Genomic DNA, 21,161 nt, shown 5'->3' on the forward strand with positions numbered 1-21,161 from the left:
CATACCACTCTCCCAATGACCCTTTCCACGACCACCAGCAAGAACCTGGGCCTTCACAACAAATTTGCATCCAGGGACTACGAATCAGCTTTCCAAAGCGAAACGACGTACACTGGTCCCAGAGTCTCTCAGCAATATCACGAGATTTCTCAGGTGAATAAGCAACCTCTCCAGACTGAGCTCTGCCTCCGTACCTACTCATCAGACAAAGAGACCAACAACTACTTCTGAATGAGCTGCTTGCTCTGCCATTCGTGGATGTTCAAGAATCTGACAGCTCCCACAGTCTTGGGGGCCATTCGCAGCATCTACACCAAATGACACTCCAAATCCTTTCTGTACAGAGCTGGTGAAAGCATTCGATGAAGCAGCAACGATTCCGCGTGTGAACATGTTAATTAAGTACTAAATCAGAAAAGCAATGATTCTCAACAAAAGGTAGTAACGTGGAAACCTCTTCTCAAGTTCATGAATGTGAGTGGATTGAAATTATGGCTACTAGAGAGGGTCAATGGTTACCTCAGACAACAATCAGGTTACCATTGATTCTTACACTGTCCTCCTTTTTCCTGTCAGAAGTTACACAGTTATTTCGACATCATGGAAGAAGATACAAATAAGAGTGCTAACACTAATACACAGCTAACCCTTGTAGATCCTGTAATAGATGCTGTTGCTTATCTACAAGAGATTGCAAAGAATCCAAGCAAAAAGAAGTACCAATAGGAGGTGAGGATGAGGATTAGTCTTCAGACTAATCCCGAATTATTTGATATCTTGGCCTTGATCCGAAATCGAATGTATCGAAAACCGAATCGGTCGTTGTCAAAACACAAGATGTAGGGAATAATCAAGTAATTGAACTGCAGAGCTGAAAAGAAGGAAAAAATTCAAGGAAGCATACATACAGATAAAGTTAAGGGGAATGGAAATCCTCAGCCAGTTGTAACTGATTATTGCTGTGATTGCTCTCTACCTATCTGTAGGTTTCGGTTGCTGTTATGGATGTAGCTGGTGATTGGACTCCTTGGGAATCTCAAAGTCCTATAAAAGCAGCAAGCAAACTTGGGCGAGGTCGTAGAATTGGTCAGTCACAATATCAGATGGAAACATATTTGTCGTGTGTGAACAGCATCTATGGACAGCGAAGTGTTATTCCATATGGACTTCACAGCACGCAACTTGTCGTCTTATGTATGTTCTTTTATCGTAGTACTTGTTTCGACGTGCTCGACTCCTTGGTCAATTAGCCTCGGATCTCGTTCCACAAACCCCTTTAGGTACTTCCTTTGATATAAATGAATTGTAGAGAAATGGTCGCCTCATGAAGTTGCTGTTTTTGAAGCGGCGATGTGTGTGTATGGAAAGGAGTTCCATCAGATCAGTGCCATTCTGGGAACAAAGACTACAGCCGAAGTCATTGAATTCTACTATTCTTGGAAGTTTTCTAGCCACTATTACTCATGGAAAGCACATTATAGGAGTGCGAAGACCGATGCCGTGCATCGGGGTGGATCATCTGTTTGTTAACAAACAGAAGAAACAAGCCATTTTGTGTCCAGAACATAAGGCTCACCCATCTCACAACCTTCATTCGTCACCTTTGCGATTTGTATACGATTGCTTGCAAAGCAATTTCTGTAATAACCAACACGAGCACATTCCTCTAACATGGATCGAGCTTCTTCCTCTGTCATGTCAGGATGATATAAATCACGCATCAGAGGAAGACAAAAATAAACTCCATAAGCCGTAGACATGAAATCCTCTTCAAAGGCAGCTCCCAACTTGTCGACAACTCCAAGGAATCTACAAAGAGTTATTTCTGTTGACGGAAACGGAAATGCCATCTAGAAGCAATTCCTCTGTATCAACAACTCTCTTCGAGTCGGTATGGTGCAGAATGAACAACAATCAAACAACAACACACCACCTACGGTTTTCCGTCCTGCATTCCCACAACAACAATGTTATTCCACAGCGGTTTCATATCTGTTCTTGCATTATATAACCAGCAACGTAGATAGTTGAATGTAGCAGAAGCAGTCATTAGCGAATTGTCGTCCATGAAACAAGACTCATCTCTAGACATTCACATCGAAAAATGCATTCGTACAAGATACGATCCAATTCTTCACAAATACAAGTGAAGTCGCTATATTCACCATCGAAGGCAATAATAACATTGTTTCGAAGAATGTGCATTTTCTGAACACGCTTAAACATGGCCATACTTCCATAAGAAGCTAACCGATAACAACATCAAACTTTTCATTACCAAGGGTATCTGTACATAGAAGGACTCCATCTTTATATTTTGCTGCAAATACTGCACTACCTGTAACAATAGGATCACTTCATAGTCAAATCTGGATCCGAAAACCTACGTGGTTCGCTTTACTGGGACGGAAATTGTATGATCTTTTTTCTGACTAATGAACTGCATCGATATGAGCGACAAATTGAGAAGTGAAGACAACATGGTTTATTGCCAACTAGCTTGAATTCCCGTGATCATCGGTTCTTTCTTTCTATTGAACAGAAAAGTTGCCACTATTCTAGAATAGCTTAATGGCTCATTTTAAACAACAGTGATCCTGAGGATAACTCTAAATAACATGTATTGAAAGCAGATTCAGATTGAAAGGCATTTATAATAGTGAGACTTTTTGAAAGGCGAATTAAGCACAAACCCTACGATCACACGGGAGTTCACGAAGAATAGCTATTGTCCACTTCGTTACTTGTTGCAGTACATGTAGATGACTCCATAGGAAATAAAATGGAAGTATTCTTGTTGGATGGCAATGTTTGTTTCACTCAGAGTTTCTTCTTGTCGATATGATTTCTCCATTCGAACGGTTGGAAGAGCTCAATGTCTCTCCAAAGTCCAACTATCGTTGTTTGGAGTTGTCACCGAATGGATTACTGTATGCAGCAGCAACAACCAATTCCATTGAAATTTGGTCAGCTCAGGGAGAGGTTATGCTTCTAGCAAGATGCCCACAGCAAAGACCTTCAGGATATAGTAAAGCCCTCTTGAATCGGATTTTTCTTATATGGAATGATAGCAGTGATTCTATTGTTGTTTTGCGCTCAGAAGGAATTGCAGATTTCTATGACATTGCGTATGGAACAAGATCCTTAGAGGACGTATATAGTGATCAAGACACATCGATTATGGTTCGGACGGCTTCTCTGAATATTAGAAATTCGGTCAATATCGAACAGTTCGGTTATCCCATTTGTACATGTCTCTATGACAAACGGATTATTGTTGCATCCGACAATGGAATGATTTGCGAACTCAATTGGAAAGGTGATAGTGTGGGTCGTCCTCTCTCTCGTTTTGTCCCTCTTTCAATCTTGGATTCATCTATTTCTTTAACAGATAAGAGTGTTTTATCTATGTCAGTTTGTCAAGAGCTTGAGTGTCTAGCTTTTGCCTTGTCTAATGGTAGTTGTCTTCTATTAGATATGTCTTCTTCCTCTTCCAAACTTCCTGTTCATGCCACTCTCTTTCATACAAACGCAATCGATGGAGTACGTATAGTCCAGTTCTGTCCAGGGTTACCACTCCTTGCAGTAACTTCGTCTCGATTAACTGTGGATATCTATCGTATTTCGCGAGATCCGACACTTCAATTCTCTCGCATCACAACTATCGATGTCCGTCAATTTCCCCGTGTTTCACATGTTCCTCTTTATGCTTATGATTCGATTATTTCTCTGTGTTGGTGTCCTGGACAAATAATCCTTGCATTAGGCCTCCGATACCAAGGGATTATCGTCTGGTCATATCATACTGGTGTTCTCTTTACATACAATGGCAACGTTTCTTCTTACCCTGTTGCTGAAGATGAAGAGGCGTTACAATGTAGTGGAGTTGCCTCTTCAACTGAAATAAGTTGTTGTGCATTCTCGATGACTGGAAGTTCTCTTCTCTTCAATGTCCCTTATGAACAAGTTATCAGTGCTCCAAACAATCAGGTATATTCCCGTGATAGTCGTCTCTTTCTTCAACGGTTTATGATTACACCTAATGTGATTCTGGCTACGTATTATTGTTGCTTGATTTTGAATACTAGAGAGAATTGTTCTGTTTTTGGTCATTCTGATACAATGCTCTATCATTTGCATACATCAGATATCTCTTCATTCGCTTTGCTTCCTTCATACTCACTCATTCCATATGAATTTCTATCTAGTGGTGAATTGATATTGGATCAAGTACAGTCACCATCAGGTAACAGTCTTCTGCTCTATACACATCACTCCATATGTGTTTATCAAAGTACAAAGGCACATTGGACACAAGCACTTCATATTGCATCGGTATGAGATATTGTTTGATTCATATTTGTAGGGATGTTGTATCACATCCGTAGCATGGCTCTCAGACTTGTATATAATTGTTGCTACATCTCCTCAAGTTCCAAAACCTCTAGAAGCAACTCTCTTCGTTCTGAATGTCCGCTCTCTATCCTTTAGTCAAGCGGTACAAGAGGTTGATTTGAGACTAGGTGATCCTTCTCTGGTTCCTGAGTATACTGTAGCTGAGAGTCTCCTACCAACTCATGCTCCTCTCCATAGTTATCCTCATATTGTGAGTATGCATTATTCTGATGGACAGTTACTCTGCTGTACTTCACATGGTGTATTCTATTTGTTTTCACTGCCAGATCTCAGTAAGTGTGAATGATATGATTCATTCTCAGATGCTCTTCAGAATCCATTCACTTCACATCTTCCAATGGAATTCCAAACACGAGGAAATGTAGAAACAGCCTCTGGGATTCGATTTGCATTCTATCTGCGTGTTCCATGTACACTAAAAAATGAAACAGAGAGTGAATTGGAGAGTGTTTTAGTTTGGCATCGAAATGGTGAACTTTCATACACATATCTTGCTGAGGAATCTCCTCAAGAGGTCCTCTTTTCATATTTGGATGAGATTGTGTACTGTGATCATGGAGATCGAGGTCATATCCAAGCATCAATGAATCTTCCTAACTTCTTTCTCTTCATGAAATCATCGTCACTTACTGTAATTAAGTCCTATGATCTCTCATATAGGCGTGGATCCCTGAGTATGAGCAACGACCTCCTGCAATGAATAATGAGAATCGAATGATTTCATCACAGACTGGAGGGTGTCTATATGGCTATGCATGGAGTAAGAGTATGCTAATATCACTGCATCGAGGAAATGATGATCAGACAAGTAGTGGTGATAAGTCCTGGTTACAACCAATTGTATGAATGATAATCATATCTGATATAGGTTGTTTGTGGATTCCATCTCCTCTTGGCTTCACTATTACAATCTCAGCACTACACAGTGGCTACAGCGTTACTGTTTATTGCATACTCTCAACATATTCCTTCACTCCTTCCATCTCTCGAGTATCTCCTTCATTCTGCTCTCAATTCAAATGATTCATCCTTCCTGACAGCTACACTCCAACTTCTTTCTCATATCCCTCAATTTACCCATCTCCTTGTTCGCTGTCTCCGAAAACAAGAACGTTCTACCTGGCCATTTGCAGTTCATGATGCTTCCGACATTCTTCGCCTCTTTCACTCCTTCTTGTTGAAAGACGATCTTGAATATGCAGTAACAACGATTTCAATTCTTCAAGGCCTTCATTGCAGATTGAATGAAAAGAATGTGGTCGTTCCTGAAGATCCGAAGGAGAACCAAATGCAGTCACTGAGTCAGCTGTTTCCTAAAGAACTGGAATGGGTTCCATATCATTTCAGTGAGGTGTTTAAAGAGAATTCGGAGGTGGACTGTATTGCTCATCGTAGTGGTTTACAGCTGCTTTTTGTAGCCTTAGTTCGAGAACGTTATGAGCTGCTTCAAGATGTGTACCGATTCCTGGAAATGGAGGTATGGGTAAACAAAGTGGCTGAATTCTAGGAAGCTCGACATGTTGAAGCAGGAGAAGCACTTCCACAGGAATTTCTCGTTGATCATGTTCTAACAGTGTTATGTTTGAATCTGCTTCATCAAGGGAATGTTCATCGAGTCATCACATTGTTCCAACATATTGAGTTTGCATGGAATGCAACTAATGAAGAAATGGAGGTCGAGAATTATGCAGAGAGTCTTGATATTTTATTGGAGGGAAGTCATTGGATAATGCGTATGGAACAACGGGAATCAGAGGATATATTAATTAGTGAGCCACGAGAAGATGGAGTAAGTGAAGCAGATATGGAGTAGGGGTAACAATAGGGAATGATGGATAGGTATCTATTGCATATGTTGATGTTAAAGGATTGTGCAGAATGGAGTCTATTATTGATGCTACTTCTATTGAAGACAAAACAGTTAGTTAGTTTTGCAATTGCAAGATCGGATTTATGGGATCGATTTGTGAGAGATTTCGAGGATAAAGGCAAGTAGGAGAGAGATATAGTAGATTATTGATAGTGAATCAGTTGTTAATCTCCTCGATACTCTCTATGAGACAATTGAAGATATGAATAAAAATGCAAACAAAGTATTTCATTCAATAAACAATGTACCTTAACAATGGTTTGTTGGACCAACATCTAAATATGTCTTGAGAAGTTTCAGTTCTTCATCTTTCTCACTGATATCAATCATCACACAACCACTCATAGAAACATCATATACTTCATCATTTAGTGTTACATGATACAAAGCATGCATATCTTGTTGCTCTAATGCACAGGATCCTGGATCAATCACTTCATCAAGACGTGATGAAGTCAAATATTCCTTGTACTGATCTCGATCAGCACCTTCACATCAATTCTTCTTATCTCACTTACATTGGTATTCACTTACGGGTTGAACAGCTGTCTTCTTCAATTCATCATAATAGGAATGATAACTCTCATACTGCCTACAATTCAATTGATCCTTACAGTCATACATCAAATCATGAAGAGCAATGTTCCGATGTGACGTGAAGACACAGTATTCACTCACTTTATCACTTACACGCCAATAATCATCCAGACGGATACTCCGAGGTCGTAGAGAAACACTTCCACGAATCGTTACTTGTCCTGGTGATGGTAATGAACCATTGGAAGGAGCAACTTGATCGCGAACACTCAGACGAAGATCTTCGTCTCCAGTTATCTCGCTCCGATCCTGATCCTTTTCCTCTCCAATTATAGGAGTTCGGAGCTGGGAACTTCGGCGTAGTGAAGATCGATTGTCTGTATCCACTTCATCCTCATCCTCATCATCTTCTTCTTGATTTCCCTTCAGCTTCTTCCCATCGTCCAAACCAACATACTGCACAGTTGAATGAGTACGTGTGTTCCAGTTCTCCCATGAACGAAATACAGTTGCTGGAACTCCAACCTCACCTTCATTGGCCATGGGAGATAAGTAATGCGGCTGGAAACAAGGAAGTGATAGAAGCTTGTCTAATTCACATGGTGAGTGTCTATATTCAATAAGACAGAATTCATCTTACGAAGAGTCGGCTTCAATCAACTGTTCCCAAACCAAACCACGTTCATTACTGTGGGAATAGTACAGATCTTGAGATATGGATGGCAATGAGTGACAGAGCAAAGCTCCACAATAAGCACACAACAATGTATGTGAAGTGGGAGGTTTCTTACTGCAACAAGGACAGCGATCTGTGCTAGTACTTAAACGAAGAGGTTTCCACGGATCTCCATTAATTGATTGCTCATAAGTTAATAGAGGAAGAAACCACCACTTCTCAGGTGGAACAACACGTACCACTTCATCGTACGAATAACCGCGGTTATGTAAATAGTAATCATAGGTTGTTTTCCCGTTATTAGTAGTATTTAAGAAGGCATGTTTTGTAGGTATAAATACTCCCAAGAATACATTCATAGCTTCCTGTTTGACTTTATCTGTAAATGTGTTGTTGTAATGACGAAGAATGGTCGTGAATAATTCTTTTCGCTTCTTGTTCCCTTTTGTAATCTCAATCTTATTATGAGCATTGCTTCCTCCATATTGGAGACTAATAACATCTCCTAGTTCCTTGTATCTAAAACTGAGACCAAGTGAATACACGATACAATTCAACAAGGAGTTGTTGGAGAGAGGATGATTCTGGTACACCAGGAGAAAACTCGATTCCCAGTGTGAAGAGCATTCGATACACGACTGTAAAGCTAAGGAAGAATTGAGCCACATTGGTTCGATCAAGACAGTCAATACAATTACTACGCATCACACCTCGTTGCTCGAGATGATGGTTTTCAAGTAGACTCATTCGGAATGCATTCGTTAATCCTTCTATCTTAGAGCCATTTTTTACTTCATCTTCTTGATTCTCATTTTCTCTCATAACACGCCTATGAACCTCTGGTGAGATGTATGAGGCAAAGAAGGAAGTGGCACTATAATCGTAAGAATTAGACATTTCTACTCAAGACTCATTCGAGAATGATACAACAAGATATCATGCAGGAGAGGATTCTCAACACTAGATCGCTTAGCAATATCAGCAAAGTCAATATGCCAATAAGTAATCTTCATTCCTGTTGGCATCTGTTTATTGACAAAGCTACAGCTTTCACGAAGTAGGTCACAGACAAGAGATTCCCTTGGGTGTTTCTCTTTCATCTTCACTAAGTCAAATACCTGAATAGGAGCTGAATAGCGCTGTAATAATAATGATAGATGTTTTGTGAAGGTTCGGCAGAGAGGATCATTTAGAACAATTTGAATAGGAGGTCGTGGGACTGCTACACTTACGTCCTGTTTCCAATAACCAGGAATACTACCACGAAGTTGAACATGACTGCATATATGTCCCTCTTCATCTTCAATGATAGTTTCAACTTCTACTTCGTTGGCCACATATCCATCATCATTGATGCCTCGCTTCAGATAACGAGGACCAGCATACATCCTAATATTAACAATTGATTACAGAGAGTACCGACTACGACGAGCAATGAGTGTTAATTGAAACTGTCGACTATATTGAATACAACGTTGCTGAAGGAATACTCCATGAATGAGATAACAGTACCATCTGGATGAAACGCATAGACTGAATTCGGAGAGAAGATATGAATTCCAGACAAACATCTCTTGAGGTTGTGATGGACAATCATGTGCCTGAACGAGGATATTATGCTGAACACAATGAGATAAGGGATAACGATAACTAAAATAGAAACCTTTGGTGAGATCCACCATGTTGAAGAGACCAAGACATTTCTCCTCCAAATCCTATAGATAAGAGCAAATACTCAATATTACATCCATTTCTGACTTCCCTGAGAGAAGACTGTGGAAAAGACTCTTTGATGAATCCACAGTGAGGGGAATAATATCATAACTCTACAAATAAGAAGGATGGAATGAAGAGACAAGAATGGAATAGATAATGTGGCCCATGATGATTCCTTCAGGTTTGGTTTCTGTTGCGATCACTAAGTAGTAGTATCGAGTGAATCTAACAAAGCCAAGAATGGCTTTGGCAGAGGTTAGACGAGTCAAACCTCCCGTTCTAAGGGATGAGAAGAACTAAGAAGAAGAACGCTTTATTCCCATCATGAATGGTAGATAATAGAACTTGTAACGATGCTCGAGAATATGAACGACCATCTTCGATAAGATAATCTTCTAGAGACCCTTCCAATTGTTTTGAAGATGATAACTGAATCTTCAGGATGTGGTACTCTTCATTTGGTACTGAACCACTTTCAGCAACAACATACATCATCTACATATAAAACTGTACCAATTTCTGTACATTATACGTTCTATATAAAGTAAAATAAGAAAATGAATGTGGTTCTTGCGTCTTCAACTGATACTGTCCCTTATTGGATTGTGTAGTGTAAGCTGAACTTTCATTATCACTGAGACCTCCATTCTTAGGAATCCAATAGGATCTCATAAAGCAATCCCGAAAAGCAACTACCTCTTTCATTTCGTTAATAGTTTTGAATCGCATTTGACATTGTTCTCCGTCTAATGACGAGATGAATGTGAAACACGCCCTAGATACTCACTTCCTAGAAGCACAATTACTTATCTTCGTTTACTTCAATTGTAGAACCACTAATCGTCCCAATTAGGCTACCATCACAATAATAGCATCCACTAAGATAATCAATTCCCAGAGTGTGAAATGCGAAAGATAAATCCTTTGTTGCAATCTCACAAAGCCAGGAATGATAGTAATCCATCAATTCAATAAGACAATTTATTACTGTAATATGAATCACGGTTTTTAAGGATTTCTACCAAGTGCTTTAGGCTCCTAGCAATTCAGTATACTTGGTATATATTAGTATATCATGAGTGAAACCATTGAACAGCCTCCAGGAAATGAAGATGGAGAAATAATTGCATTCGATCAGAGTGATTCTACGGAGGAGTCGGATGATCGTGAACTTATTGATGAAATTATTAAAATGGACTATGAGAATGAAGAAGAAGAGGAAGAAGAAATCGAGGAAGAGGTTTGTGAGTGGGCTTGTGCCTATTGCCAGAATAGTGATCCTACCGCCGTTGCTCGTTGTGTTGTATGCGGTCGGTGGTTCTGTAATTCGTATTGCCATTCTGGCTCCCATATTATCAAACATATGATTTATAGTGAGCACCGATCCATCTCTTTGCATCCAGATGGCCTCCAGCCTGATTTTGTGGACACTCCAATTGCTTGTTTCAATAATCCTCAACACACGAATATTTTTACGTTGGGTATTATCCAGAACACACAGGGATTCTATTCGATTATTTGTCGTGACAACTGTCTGGATAAGTCCCGATTGAAAGAGCTGAATTGGGATGCAGACACATGGAAACATCTTGTCAATGACCGCCACATTGCATCATTCCTTCTAAATGATGAAAAGGCTGATGAACGTTCGGTGATCAAAGTGACGGATGAAGAGATTCGGAACTTGGAAAATCTCTGGAAGACACGTCCTGAAGCAGGTCTGGCTGATCTTCGGATGAATGCCGGTCAGAATGAGGATGAGTTGGAACATGTTCCTCTGACATTCGGTTCCGCAAAGACCTATCAATCTATTTTTGATCCATTGATTTCGTATGAAGAGAGCAGCGATAAGATGGACAATGATTCAAAATGTCTTGAAGATGTTGCTATTCGTTGGGAAAATGGTATTAATGATTCTAAAATCGCTGTATTCCATAACGATGTCACAGACAATCGATATCGTATGAATGTGGGACAAATGATCAAATTGCATCTTCCAGTATCTTTATTAAACACGAAAGAAGAGTTGGTATATCAAGGTAAAGTGATTCTTATTGAAGATTCGGAGGTTCATGTAGAAATGAAAGATTCCTCAAATCTGCCTCTGGGTCAAACAAGTGGCTTTCGTGTGACCTTCTTGTGGAATGGAACTTCGTTCCAACGGATGCGTGAAGCAATCAAAGGACTCTTTTATGATACATCGATGTCCGAATATCTCTATCATCGCTTGATGGGAAATCCCGTCACTCCACATCAATTCCCGTTTTTACCGCTTTCATCATTTTCTGTCCCTGGTATGCCGGAATTGAATAGTTCACAGATTGCTGCTGTTCAGGCTTCCTTACAGAATGAACTGACTCTCATTCAAGGGCCACCAGGAACAGGCAAGACATGTGTGGATGTGTTTCGTGTTTGATTCATAGTGACTTCGTCCAGTATCGTTTATCATCTTGTTCGTCGTTATAAGCAGCGTGTGTTGGTATGTGCCCCCAGTAACATTGCTACAGACAATCTTACATTGATGATTCATAAGATGGGATTGAATGTAGTACGAGTGGTGGCTCGATCACGGGAAACTGTTTCATCTAGCGTAGAGAAGTATTGTTTGCATAACATGGCGCCTTATGTGGGTGGAACTCAAGGCGAATTATTCCAGTTGAACAAGCGGGCCCAGGAAGTTGGACAATTATCGCCTCGAGAAGCCTCTCTCTATGCGACGTTGATGAACAAGGCTGAATTGGCAATTCTCAAGGCTGCTGAAGTGATTTGTTGTACATGTGTGATGGCAGGTGATCCTCGTATTCGTCGCTTCCCATGCCCGAATGTATTAATCGATGAAGCAACACAGGCACGGGAACCAGAATGTTTGATTCCCATTGTGAATGGATGCAAACGACTCATTCTCGTAGGTGATCACGAGCAACTGGGTCCTGTAATCCTGGACCAGAAAGCAAAACGAGCTGGATTTGGGATGAGTCTGTTTGAACGACTTCTTGCTCTTGATATACTTCCCTACTGCCTGAATGTTCAATATCGAATGCATCCTTCTCTCTCTGAGTTCTGTTCTAACACATTCTATAATGGTGAACTACAGAATGGTATTCCTATTGCGAATCGTACTCGAAATATCGATTTCCCATGGCCACGTTCTGATAAACCAATGATGTTCTGGGCGATAATGGGTTCTGAAGATCCAGGTTCCTCTGGCCGTTCTCTCCAGAATCGATTAGAAGCCAATGCTGTGGAAGCAGTAGTGGCTCGACTTCTTGCTTGTGGAATTGAAGGAAGTCGAATCGGTGTGATTACTCCATATGACAGTCAACGAACACTACTTCGTCAGTTCATTCAAACGCGCAGCTCATCGAATCCTCAGCAACGGAAACTCGTAGAAATCGCTTCAGTAGACGAGTTCCAGGGTCGAGAAAAGGATTATATCGTGTTCTCCTGTGTACGGTCTAATGCCAGCGGAGTTATTGGATTCTTGAAGGACTATCGACGAATGAATGTAGCTTTGACACGAGCTAAATATGGAATCGTAATTGTGGGTAATCCAAGTACATTAAAAATGGATCAATTATGGGCTTCATTACTGTCATTCTATCAAACTCGGAAATGTCTAGTAAGTGGAGCTACACTGGATAATCTCTCTCACTACATGGTTCATATCAAAAGTTTGGATAATCCAAACTTCTATGTTGACAAATATGATTTGGCAAAGAGACGTATGGAAACCACATGGAAATATGAGACAGCAGATACTCAAGTATTCTTAGGTATGTTAGGACCCACTCTTGAAGGAGATGGGCTTAGCAATGTACATTCATCAATCCCAGCATCCGATATCTTAAAGGGTATTCCCGAAGATATGGATATAGGTGATACAGGTATTTAAGAGTGTTTGTTACAATTAGTGTTTATACAAAAAGGAAAAATGCTCAAACGGGGGATCGAACCCCAGACCTTCGCGTTATTAGCACGATGCTCTAACCAGCTGAGCTATTCGAGCACGCTTCATTTTTTCATAGATAACTATACAAAGATATGAACCTGTATGCATCTCTATCCATACCATGGCTACTGCCAGAATAACGAAGGGATATACACTTAGCGACAAACATAAAGGCCCATCTACTCTACGGCGCTGTATTTATGGAGCATTTGTTGGCTGTTCGCTTCTTATCCTTCTTTCTGTTGGAATTGCTATTGGATACATTTCCAGAGTGAATATTGAATCACTATTTGGTGGTACAGTGTGAGTTTCTGGTATTTGATATAATTCGCAGGAACTCTTCTCGCATATCCAAAGATGACAAGAAGCAGGAGGTAGAAGTTACAGATTCTGCTGTATCGATGAACCGATCTCCTCTGTTTTTGTTTTGTTGTTGCTTTACTTGTAGTGAAAAATCAGGAATGGAGTTTTCTGGATACAACCGTTACAAAATTGACGAATTTGAGGACAAACCCAACTTTTCTGTACTTAATGACTCAATGTTCTAATTGGCAGATTTCGTTTTGGTTTCGTCTACCAGGTGTTATTCAAGCAAATGATCTGTTCTTGGTTGGTAATCGTGATATTCAGTGTAGTGGAGAAAAGTGTAAGGGGTTTGTGATGTATTTTAGTGTTCGTACATCGTAATTTTTGTTGTGGAGAGTCATAGATAGGAAATTGCGAATTGTGTGGCAGTCGGAGGAGATAGACAGTGCAATGGAGGTTGTTACTTCAGGTCGTGTCTAGTATAGATTTTATTTATTTCTAACTTAAAGTGAGAATGTCTGGAATCATGTCGTTCTGGTATTCGATCGTCATGGTGCTTCAAAGACAGGTATAGAATACTCTGTATCTCCAATCTAGATGGTTTCTACCCTATTTCATTAGAGTGTTATTTCAACGGCCATTTGAGTGTCCTACGACGTGCTCAATTTGGCTCTGCAGGAAAGAGTCCTCTCTATGTGGGAGGAAGTCCTTCGAATATTCATCACCATTATGGTCGCATCTATAGTGTCATGGTAGAAGTGATCACAAGAATAATACCCAGATTTCAAATACTGTCTTTACTGATAAACAAGTCACTATCCTCTATGCTAACCATGCTGAGGACATTCGAGTTTTGTCGTCTTTGTGTCAAGGAGTGTATCTGACTCGATCAGAATCTGCTCCCAGTTATAAGGGAGAGAAAACAGATCCTCCTGCTCCGATTGGTCTGACGACAACTTCATTCCATTATCTAACACGTTCGAAGAAGAGAAAACCTCGTGTTCCTACAGCCTCGGAAGCCGTTAAACGAGCATCAACTCATCAGAAAGGGGAGATGAAAGAAAAGCCTGTTGAAACGACAACACCTGCAACTATTGCTGAAGTGGAGAACATGATATCGAACACACAAAAGTCACAGAGTCTCTTGAATGCTTACATTCATCGTCAACCGTTCATAGTAACCAAATCTTCAGGAAACCTGCGAACTGATCAGTATCCTCAGCCTCCTCCTTTCACAGACGAATTGTGTGCTGGAGTTCCTCCCAAGCCCATTCCTCAACCAACAGGGGCTCTACAGAGCTATATAGAACGTCTCCTTTCAACAGATGAACAGCCACTAAAAGAGGGGTCATTTTCGTTCCAAGTTCCTAACGATCTGTATGAGGACTATCACTATCTGAGTGAGTATCGAGCCAAGCATGTACGAGATGCCTTTTGTTTCGCATGGGGAAATTACCACACTCGAGCATGGGGAGCTGATGAAATGCATCCTGTGGATGGAACACCAGGCAAAGACTGGGGAGGTATTGGAATGACTCTTCTGGATAGTGTGGATACATTGAAGATTCTTGGCTTGGAGAAAGAGTTTGAGGCGGCGACGGAGTGGGTAGGAAAGACTACACGGCTGTGAAGAGTAGGTGAAATCTAAAGCCGACTTTGATATGAATCTCCAGTCTCCAGTATTCGAGTTCAACATTCGGATTGTCGGAGGTATGTTAGCTGCTTATGATTTGTCAAAAAACAATGTGTTTTTGGATAAGGCACAAGACATGGCTGATCGGTTATTACCTGCTTTTAGTACTCCTTCAGGATATCCCAAAGTAGTACTTCTTTTGTGATAATAATGGTAGTCATCGGTGAATCTGAAAACAGGAGTTTCATCGTTACCATCATGGACACAGAATAAAGTCATCTTAGCCGAACTGGGAACGATGTCTGTGGAATTTTTGTACAACCAGAAAGAGAACTTGATTTGTAGATATTTGAGTCATCACACTGGAAACGTGAAATATAAGAAGGCTATCGACTCAATATATAACACATTAAAAAGGGTTCAGACTCAAGATGGTTTGTTGCCTACTTTTATGAATCCTGTAACAGGTGAAGCGGCTCATGGTGACTTAAGTATGGGAGCGATGGCTGACAGCTATTACGAGTATTTGTTAAAGATGTGGATTCAGACAGGTAAGAAGGATGAAGTAGGAATCTTCTATTGAATCAAATATAGACATTACGGAGGATGTATAATGAAGCAGTGGATGGACTAACAAAACGCCTTCTAAAACGTACATCAAGTGGCTTATTGTATTGTGGTCTGGAACGAGGATCCAATCAATTTAAAGCTGAGATGGGTCACTTGACTTGTTTCTTGGGTGGAATGTTAGCGTTAGGTGTATTGCATAATGTGAATCCAGCTACAGCAGAACGTGATTTGGCGAATGCCAAGTCTCTTGGGTTATATTAGCAAGAATTGGTTCATTAATAGATATTCCTGTTATATGATGTATTCCAGCACAGAAACAGGAATTTCAGGAGAAGCAATGTTTTTCCGTGGAAATACTCCTTCTGTGAATTCACAAGCATCTTATTATATTCTACGGCCAGAAGCTATTGAAACCTTGTACTATCTAAATCAAATCACAGGAGATCCTATTTATCGGTAAGAGAGAAATAGACAAGTGATGTATAGAGAATGGGGATGGAAGATGTGGAGTAACATAGAGAGAGAATGTCGAACGACTTATGGTTATGGTCATTTGCGAGATGTTCGGAAGAAGGGTTCGATTGACAATCGAGCTGAAAGTTTTTTCTTTGCAGAAACTTCGAAATATGCTTACTTGTTATTTAAGGATGAGAAGATTGTGGATTTAGTGAAACAAGTATTCAATACAGAAGCACATCCCTTATCAATTCTTAGTGAATCATCGTGATTTTGTTTGTTAAAGTAAAAATTCCATCAACTATGATCTAGTACAAACGTGAGATCACCTGAGAAGCGAGGTCCTCCAAATCGGGATCACCACAACAACTAAAGGGAAACAAACCTCTTGATACATCCTTTGTAATTGTTTTCGATATATTGAGAGACTGAGGAGTGGGAATCGAATTCAAAAGTGAGATGAGAGTGTAGATATAGTCATAGTCACTAATGAGATCACAGTTATCGCTTAGGTAACGCAGAAGAATTAAGTGAATATCTTGAGAATACAAGTAACTCCAAACTTCTGGTGAACGGATTCGTTTGATACTTTCGAGTAGTAAATAGCGCTGTCCAACCTTTGAATAAGTTATTCATACTAGAATTACTCCAAGTGTATTCTGAAGCAGGATTACAAACTGCTTTGCTTTATCAATAGTACAAACAGTTCCAGTCATTGGATTAAAACACTCCAAAAGTCTTGTTTCAAAGACAGTGAGAGGATAGAGAGAGCCGTCTTTGCAAGCTTTCTCAATAAAATGATTCTCCTGATCAGTTAATGATTTGAATGATAATGATTTCTAATGATAAGTCCATTGTCCCATATTCACTTGTCCTGTAATTGGATCGATTCCACTTAGTCGTTTATATTCTTCAACAAACTGTATGTAATAGGACATATTCATTCTCACTTCATATAGCTGTTTGAGTTGTTCATTGTATCTTTCCTTCTGTGAGTTGATAATATCTTCAATCTCAGTTTGAGTTGTTTCTTGACTATTCATATCCAAGAATAACAAATTAGAAAAGAGCTCAAATTGACCAATCCCTTTCTTTTGTTTCTTCTTCATTATTCCTTGATATGTTGGATGTTATACTTCTGATTTTAATTCTTTTCATTACTACGAATATTTCAAGGAGCGTAGAGTTTGTTTGTCATCAATGAGGAGTAGAGTTATTCGCAAGAACGTTTTTCCCTTACTGTCGTTTATACCAATCGTGCCTCTCTGCGAATTGTTCCTACCCATCGTGCCTCTCCGCAGACTATTCCTTCTAATCGTACGTCTCTGCAAACTATTCCTCCCAATCAAACCTCTCTGCAAACTATTCCTCCCATTCGTTCCTCTTTACAGACTGTTTCTACCATACAACCTGATTCAGAACCTGTCATTTGGGGAAAACCACTGAAAGACGAGACCTGGAAGATTAGCAAAGCGCTACAAATGCTAATTGAAGGAAAACCTAGCGAACCAAATAATGTCATTATCTTCTCTCCAAATGTTTGGGCTGGATTTTGCAACAACTTTCGGACTATTCGAGGACTTGCGCTGTATTCAATCCTAAAAGGCTTCAAATTGAGAAGTGGAGATAGTGGTTTTCAATTATAATTAGTTCTCTGGAAAGAGTATTTCGAGGTGATGAGCCCTACATTGTCTGTTCTGTCAAAGACTACTAGTCGGTCATGTGGTTTTATCGCGAACTTTTATGATAATGTTAATAATATGAATCTGCATGGATGCTATTATACAAACGAAATCATGGATGTAACTGACCTCCTATTGAGTATCGAGGAAAATAGAAAGAAACTAGTTGAATTGGGTTTCTTTAGTGATATTCCGAAAAATGAAGAGGTCACTCACTTCCTTTCACTGGTATTTTTCCAATTGAATAGTGTTCTGCAAAAGGAGGTTGATGAATTCTATTCACAATATCGAAATGATTTTCTAGTTGGAATCCAGCTCCGAACTGGGGGCAAGTTGTCGGATTCTTATGAGAGTAGCATGTTTCTGACTGAGGAAAAACTACCATTAGCGTATGCATTTATTATGGAAGCAATTCGAAATACGACAATGCCAAATGTAACAGTGTTTTTGTCTACCGATTCATCGTATGTCCAAGCTGATGCTAAAAAGAATCTTCCTTACACTGTAATCAGTGCAGATATGTACAAGATTGGTCATTCATCGCCAGAGAGGCAACGTCAAAAAGTGCTTGATTGCACAAAGCGAGCCGTTGTTGATATCTATCTTCTATCTAAGTGTTCTGTTCTGATTACTACTGGTCATAGTTCATTTGGAGATACTGCAAATGCACTTTCACTTGCAACTACCAAACTCCACCTCTTTGTATAACACTACTTTTGCGGTCTTGTTTGTTGGATATCAAACCCATTACTTATTGATTCCAAATGGAAGACGAGGATCACTGGCTGGTCGAAGCATTCTCCAGTAAGGAGGGAAATTCGACATAATCTCTTTTCTCTCAAGTACAAAAAATCCGTGTTTCTGGTAAAACGGGAGATTTACTTCCTTGGAACTCTCAAGATAGATTGGGTAATTGTGTTCATCTGCATACGAAGTCAGTTCTTTCATCATCTTGGATCCGTATCCTCGTTGCTTTTCTGCACTCTTCACCCCAATTTGGAAGACATAGATATGATTGAACTAGATTCAAGTATTCTACAATCTCATACTGGTGGATGGTCACCGTTTGTCACAGTTGAAAAGTAAAACATCTATGAATTCAGTATCACCCACAATCACCTACTCGAGCGATTCCCCGCAACGATCCTGCGATATCATACCAATTCCAGGGTGTTAGTACCGATGAAATGGCGTAAGAGTTACCCATTGGGCAGTTATCACGTATCCACCTACGATCATCAGGAATAAACAGGACTACCATATCATAGCACCTGTTTTCTCTTCATTAATATACACACTACCCCCTTGTACACATGGAGGAAGAATGTTGTCATACAATCTTTGTAATCCATGCTCTTTGTGTTCATCTTTTCTTACTAATGCACACTGGACTATGGATAAAAAGATAGAAAGAAGATTACCAGGATCCTCACGGAAAGCATCTGTAAGTATTTCCTTGGCAATCGCCATATTGTTGTCATTGGAAGCCTTTTGCATGTTTGTTATACTCTTCTATCAACTTGAGAATAATTGAGACGAAGAATACAGAAGAAGATCCTTGGGATCCCACAATAAAGACTTATAAGAAACACAAAAACCATTCAATTTACAGTTCTTGCTCTTCAAGATTCTCAGAAGCCACCTCTTCAACCTCTTCATCATCAAGATCACTTGCGAGTTCCATTTGAGTCTTCTCCTCCTTCTCCTTCTTTTCCTGTTGAGCACCTTTCCCTTATGAATCCAAACAAGTCATACGAGCCAATTCATTGTTCAACCACTCAATAATGCCATCAGCAGTACGTTCAGGAATATCGACATTGTTCTCAAGAGGTTCGCCTTCACGGAAGTAACGAATAACAGGATGGTCAGTAATATTGAAACGCAACTACAGGAAACCCACAGACTCATATCCTACACGAATCGTCTCATACCGAGCAGCATTCACAGAAGCGAAATAGACATTCAAAGGATGCTTCGCGAAGGCATCTCGATAGACCTGAGCAAACTCTCGGCATTCAGGACAACGGAAATCATAGAAGAGAACAAGAACATTCCGTTTTCCATTCAACACACGATCAACATTCTGAGAATGCATAATTATCTGATTATCATTCCTCCTTCAAACACATACACTACGAGTTGTTTCGATTGGTTCAAATTGATGCAAAATATTGAGACGAGCAACAGTAGGAGCATACTTCTCATCAGTCACAGGAAGAGGGTCTAAAGTATAGACTGTTGAGTTAATACGATCATAAATTATGGTAGGATCATTAGCAATAATCTACACTAATTATTACTCTCTATCAGACTCACATCCTTCATTATACTATAATAGATAGCACTATTCTTATATAACTTTCTCTCCTTTCGAACACGATGCATGATCTCTTGACGAGTTTCTACATTCCCCTACAATCAATAAGAACCTTCATTTCTACATTCAAGAACTGCTCTGCAAGTTCATCCAACACTGCATCTCGTCCATAGGTTTCATCCAGACCACCATCCACAACACGATGAGTACCCAAATGCTCATTCAAGAATAGCACGATGGAATCGACTGTGGGAAGACGAGGGAAGGTATGATTATACTCGACATTTTCAGCAGGAAGGAAGAGCATAGAAGGAGTATCACCTACATTCAGTTCCTCACAAAGATCGTGCATCAAGGAACAATCAATCCGTCCAAAATCAATACTGGGCTCCATCTAAAGTGGATCGAAAGGAGGAAGACATACGGCAAAGGATTCAGCTGCCTTTTCGACCTGAATGGAGAAATCATAACAAGCTCGTTCGAAGGGAGACATGATTTCAATGAAGTGAGATACCGACTTGTCCTCTTTCATCTTCTCGTAAAGAGGCTTGTTAAGGAATTTAACATAACTCTTCTTAGGGATCATTCCCGTGGCTTCTGTTATGAAGTCAGTCTAGTCATAACAAATGTAAAGAATAACTACCAAAGATTCGGAGTCAAAATGCTGGACACAACGAGTACCTCCTTTGGTAATCAATCGGAGCTCTAACTTGGCAGATTCTGGGTCCACATCACAGAATTCAGCAGCTTCAGGAACCTTATCGGTGTCAATTGCACCAAAGATCATCTTTAACTAATCACTACTTAACTAACCCACATCATTCTCCTTCTCAAAGAAATAGGTGAGAAGATTCGGATAATACAACTGCCAACGGCAACTTGGACACTGCGAACCACGGAAAGCAACAACAAGATATCTTTCAGATTCATCACTAAAGAATTCCTTCATATCTTCAGGTTCCAACTCGTTTATTTCCCTAGCATCACAATCCTTAATGATAACTACATGGCCAAGTACTTCTTGCATTGTGTA

The 21,161-nt window shown here is 39.9% G+C and overlaps 10 protein-coding genes across 10 annotated transcripts; 5 read left to right on the forward strand and 5 right to left on the reverse strand.

The window, feature by feature from the left end:
- JH06_6036 (hypothetical protein) lies at positions 1-202 on the reverse strand (the record flags this gene model as incomplete). The annotated part of the gene is made up of 1 exon (XM_014673647.1): positions 1-202. A coding segment is annotated over one exon (202 nt), but the record flags the coding sequence as incomplete, so codon positions are not given.
- A 398-nt stretch (positions 203-600) lies between these two features.
- Positions 601-1,481, forward strand: JH06_0681 (myb-like DNA-binding domain-containing protein; the record flags this gene model as incomplete). Its single annotated transcript, XM_014673625.1, has 7 exons — positions 601-716; positions 747-839; positions 870-945; positions 987-1,184; positions 1,214-1,280; positions 1,310-1,416; positions 1,452-1,481. The coding sequence occupies 7 exons, from the start codon at positions 601-603 to the stop codon at positions 1,479-1,481; spliced, it is 687 nt and encodes a 228-aa protein (XP_014529111.1).
- A 45-nt stretch (positions 1,482-1,526) lies between these two features.
- Positions 1,527-2,446, reverse strand: JH06_0682 (20Sproteasome beta; the record flags this gene model as incomplete). Its single annotated transcript, XM_014673626.1, has 5 exons — positions 1,527-1,809; positions 1,938-2,084; positions 2,117-2,246; positions 2,279-2,355; positions 2,388-2,446. 5 exons carry the CDS (start codon positions 2,444-2,446, stop codon positions 1,527-1,529), a joined length of 696 nt encoding a protein of 231 aa, XP_014529112.1.
- Positions 2,447-3,924: 1,478 nt separating this feature from the next.
- JH06_0683 (hypothetical protein) lies at positions 3,925-6,539 on the forward strand (the record flags this gene model as incomplete). Its single annotated transcript, XM_014673627.1, has 10 exons — positions 3,925-4,058; positions 4,089-4,335; positions 4,367-4,688; positions 4,719-5,047; positions 5,077-5,256; positions 5,285-5,893; positions 5,924-6,225; positions 6,256-6,299; positions 6,342-6,408; positions 6,440-6,539. 10 exons carry the CDS (start codon positions 3,925-3,927, stop codon positions 6,537-6,539), a joined length of 2,334 nt encoding a protein of 777 aa, XP_014529113.1.
- JH06_0684 (phosphatidylinositol phosphatase) lies at positions 6,536-10,179 on the reverse strand (the record flags this gene model as incomplete). The annotated part of the gene is made up of 12 exons (XM_014673628.1): positions 6,536-6,774; positions 6,805-6,878; positions 6,909-7,433; positions 7,464-8,018; positions 8,050-8,373; positions 8,403-8,888; positions 8,919-9,214; positions 9,245-9,325; positions 9,356-9,494; positions 9,526-9,710; positions 9,741-9,990; positions 10,022-10,179. The coding sequence occupies 12 exons, from the start codon at positions 10,177-10,179 to the stop codon at positions 6,536-6,538; spliced, it is 3,312 nt and encodes a 1,103-aa protein (XP_014529114.1).
- A 111-nt stretch (positions 10,180-10,290) lies between these two features.
- Positions 10,291-13,063, forward strand: JH06_0685 (hypothetical protein; the record flags this gene model as incomplete). Its single annotated transcript, XM_014673629.1, is given in 5 exon segments — positions 10,291-10,529; positions 10,590-11,623; positions 11,639-12,760; positions 12,836-12,978; positions 12,998-13,063. 5 exon segments carry the CDS (start codon positions 10,291-10,293, stop codon positions 13,061-13,063), a joined length of 2,604 nt encoding a protein of 867 aa, XP_014529115.1.
- A 632-nt stretch (positions 13,064-13,695) lies between these two features.
- Positions 13,696-16,400, forward strand: JH06_0686 (mannosyl-oligosaccharide alpha-mannosidase; the record flags this gene model as incomplete). The annotated part of the gene is made up of 11 exons (XM_014673630.1): positions 13,696-13,847; positions 13,878-13,949; positions 13,980-14,038; positions 14,068-14,222; positions 14,252-15,076; positions 15,108-15,290; positions 15,321-15,418; positions 15,449-15,668; positions 15,698-15,924; positions 15,956-16,129; positions 16,160-16,400. 11 exons carry the CDS (start codon positions 13,696-13,698, stop codon positions 16,398-16,400), a joined length of 2,406 nt encoding a protein of 801 aa, XP_014529116.1.
- An 849-nt stretch (positions 16,401-17,249) lies between these two features.
- JH06_0687 (hypothetical protein) lies at positions 17,250-18,519 on the forward strand (the record flags this gene model as incomplete). The annotated part of the gene is made up of 3 exons (XM_014673631.1): positions 17,250-17,309; positions 17,341-17,749; positions 17,780-18,519. 3 exons carry the CDS (start codon positions 17,250-17,252, stop codon positions 18,517-18,519), a joined length of 1,209 nt encoding a protein of 402 aa, XP_014529117.1.
- Positions 18,520-18,558: 39 nt separating this feature from the next.
- Positions 18,559-19,308, reverse strand: JH06_0688 (acetyltransferase; the record flags this gene model as incomplete). Its single annotated transcript, XM_014673632.1, has 5 exons — positions 18,559-18,831; positions 18,861-18,902; positions 18,935-19,040; positions 19,070-19,202; positions 19,233-19,308. The coding sequence occupies 5 exons, from the start codon at positions 19,306-19,308 to the stop codon at positions 18,559-18,561; spliced, it is 630 nt and encodes a 209-aa protein (XP_014529118.1).
- Positions 19,309-19,417: 109 nt separating this feature from the next.
- On the reverse strand, positions 19,418-21,155 carry JH06_0689 (disulfide isomerase; the record flags this gene model as incomplete). Its single annotated transcript, XM_014673633.1, has 9 exons — positions 19,418-19,536; positions 19,567-19,696; positions 19,727-19,912; positions 19,943-20,095; positions 20,128-20,223; positions 20,253-20,522; positions 20,553-20,741; positions 20,772-20,921; positions 20,946-21,155. The coding sequence occupies 9 exons, from the start codon at positions 21,153-21,155 to the stop codon at positions 19,418-19,420; spliced, it is 1,503 nt and encodes a 500-aa protein (XP_014529119.1).
- Between the last annotated feature and the right edge of the window lie 6 nt (positions 21,156-21,161).

The sequence above is a fragment of the Blastocystis sp. subtype 4 genome (assembly GCF_000743755.1).
Source record: "Blastocystis sp. subtype 4 strain WR1 chromosome Unknown seqid_0033, whole genome shotgun sequence".
Lineage (NCBI taxonomy): Eukaryota > Bigyra > Opalinata > Blastocystidae > Blastocystis > Blastocystis sp. subtype 4.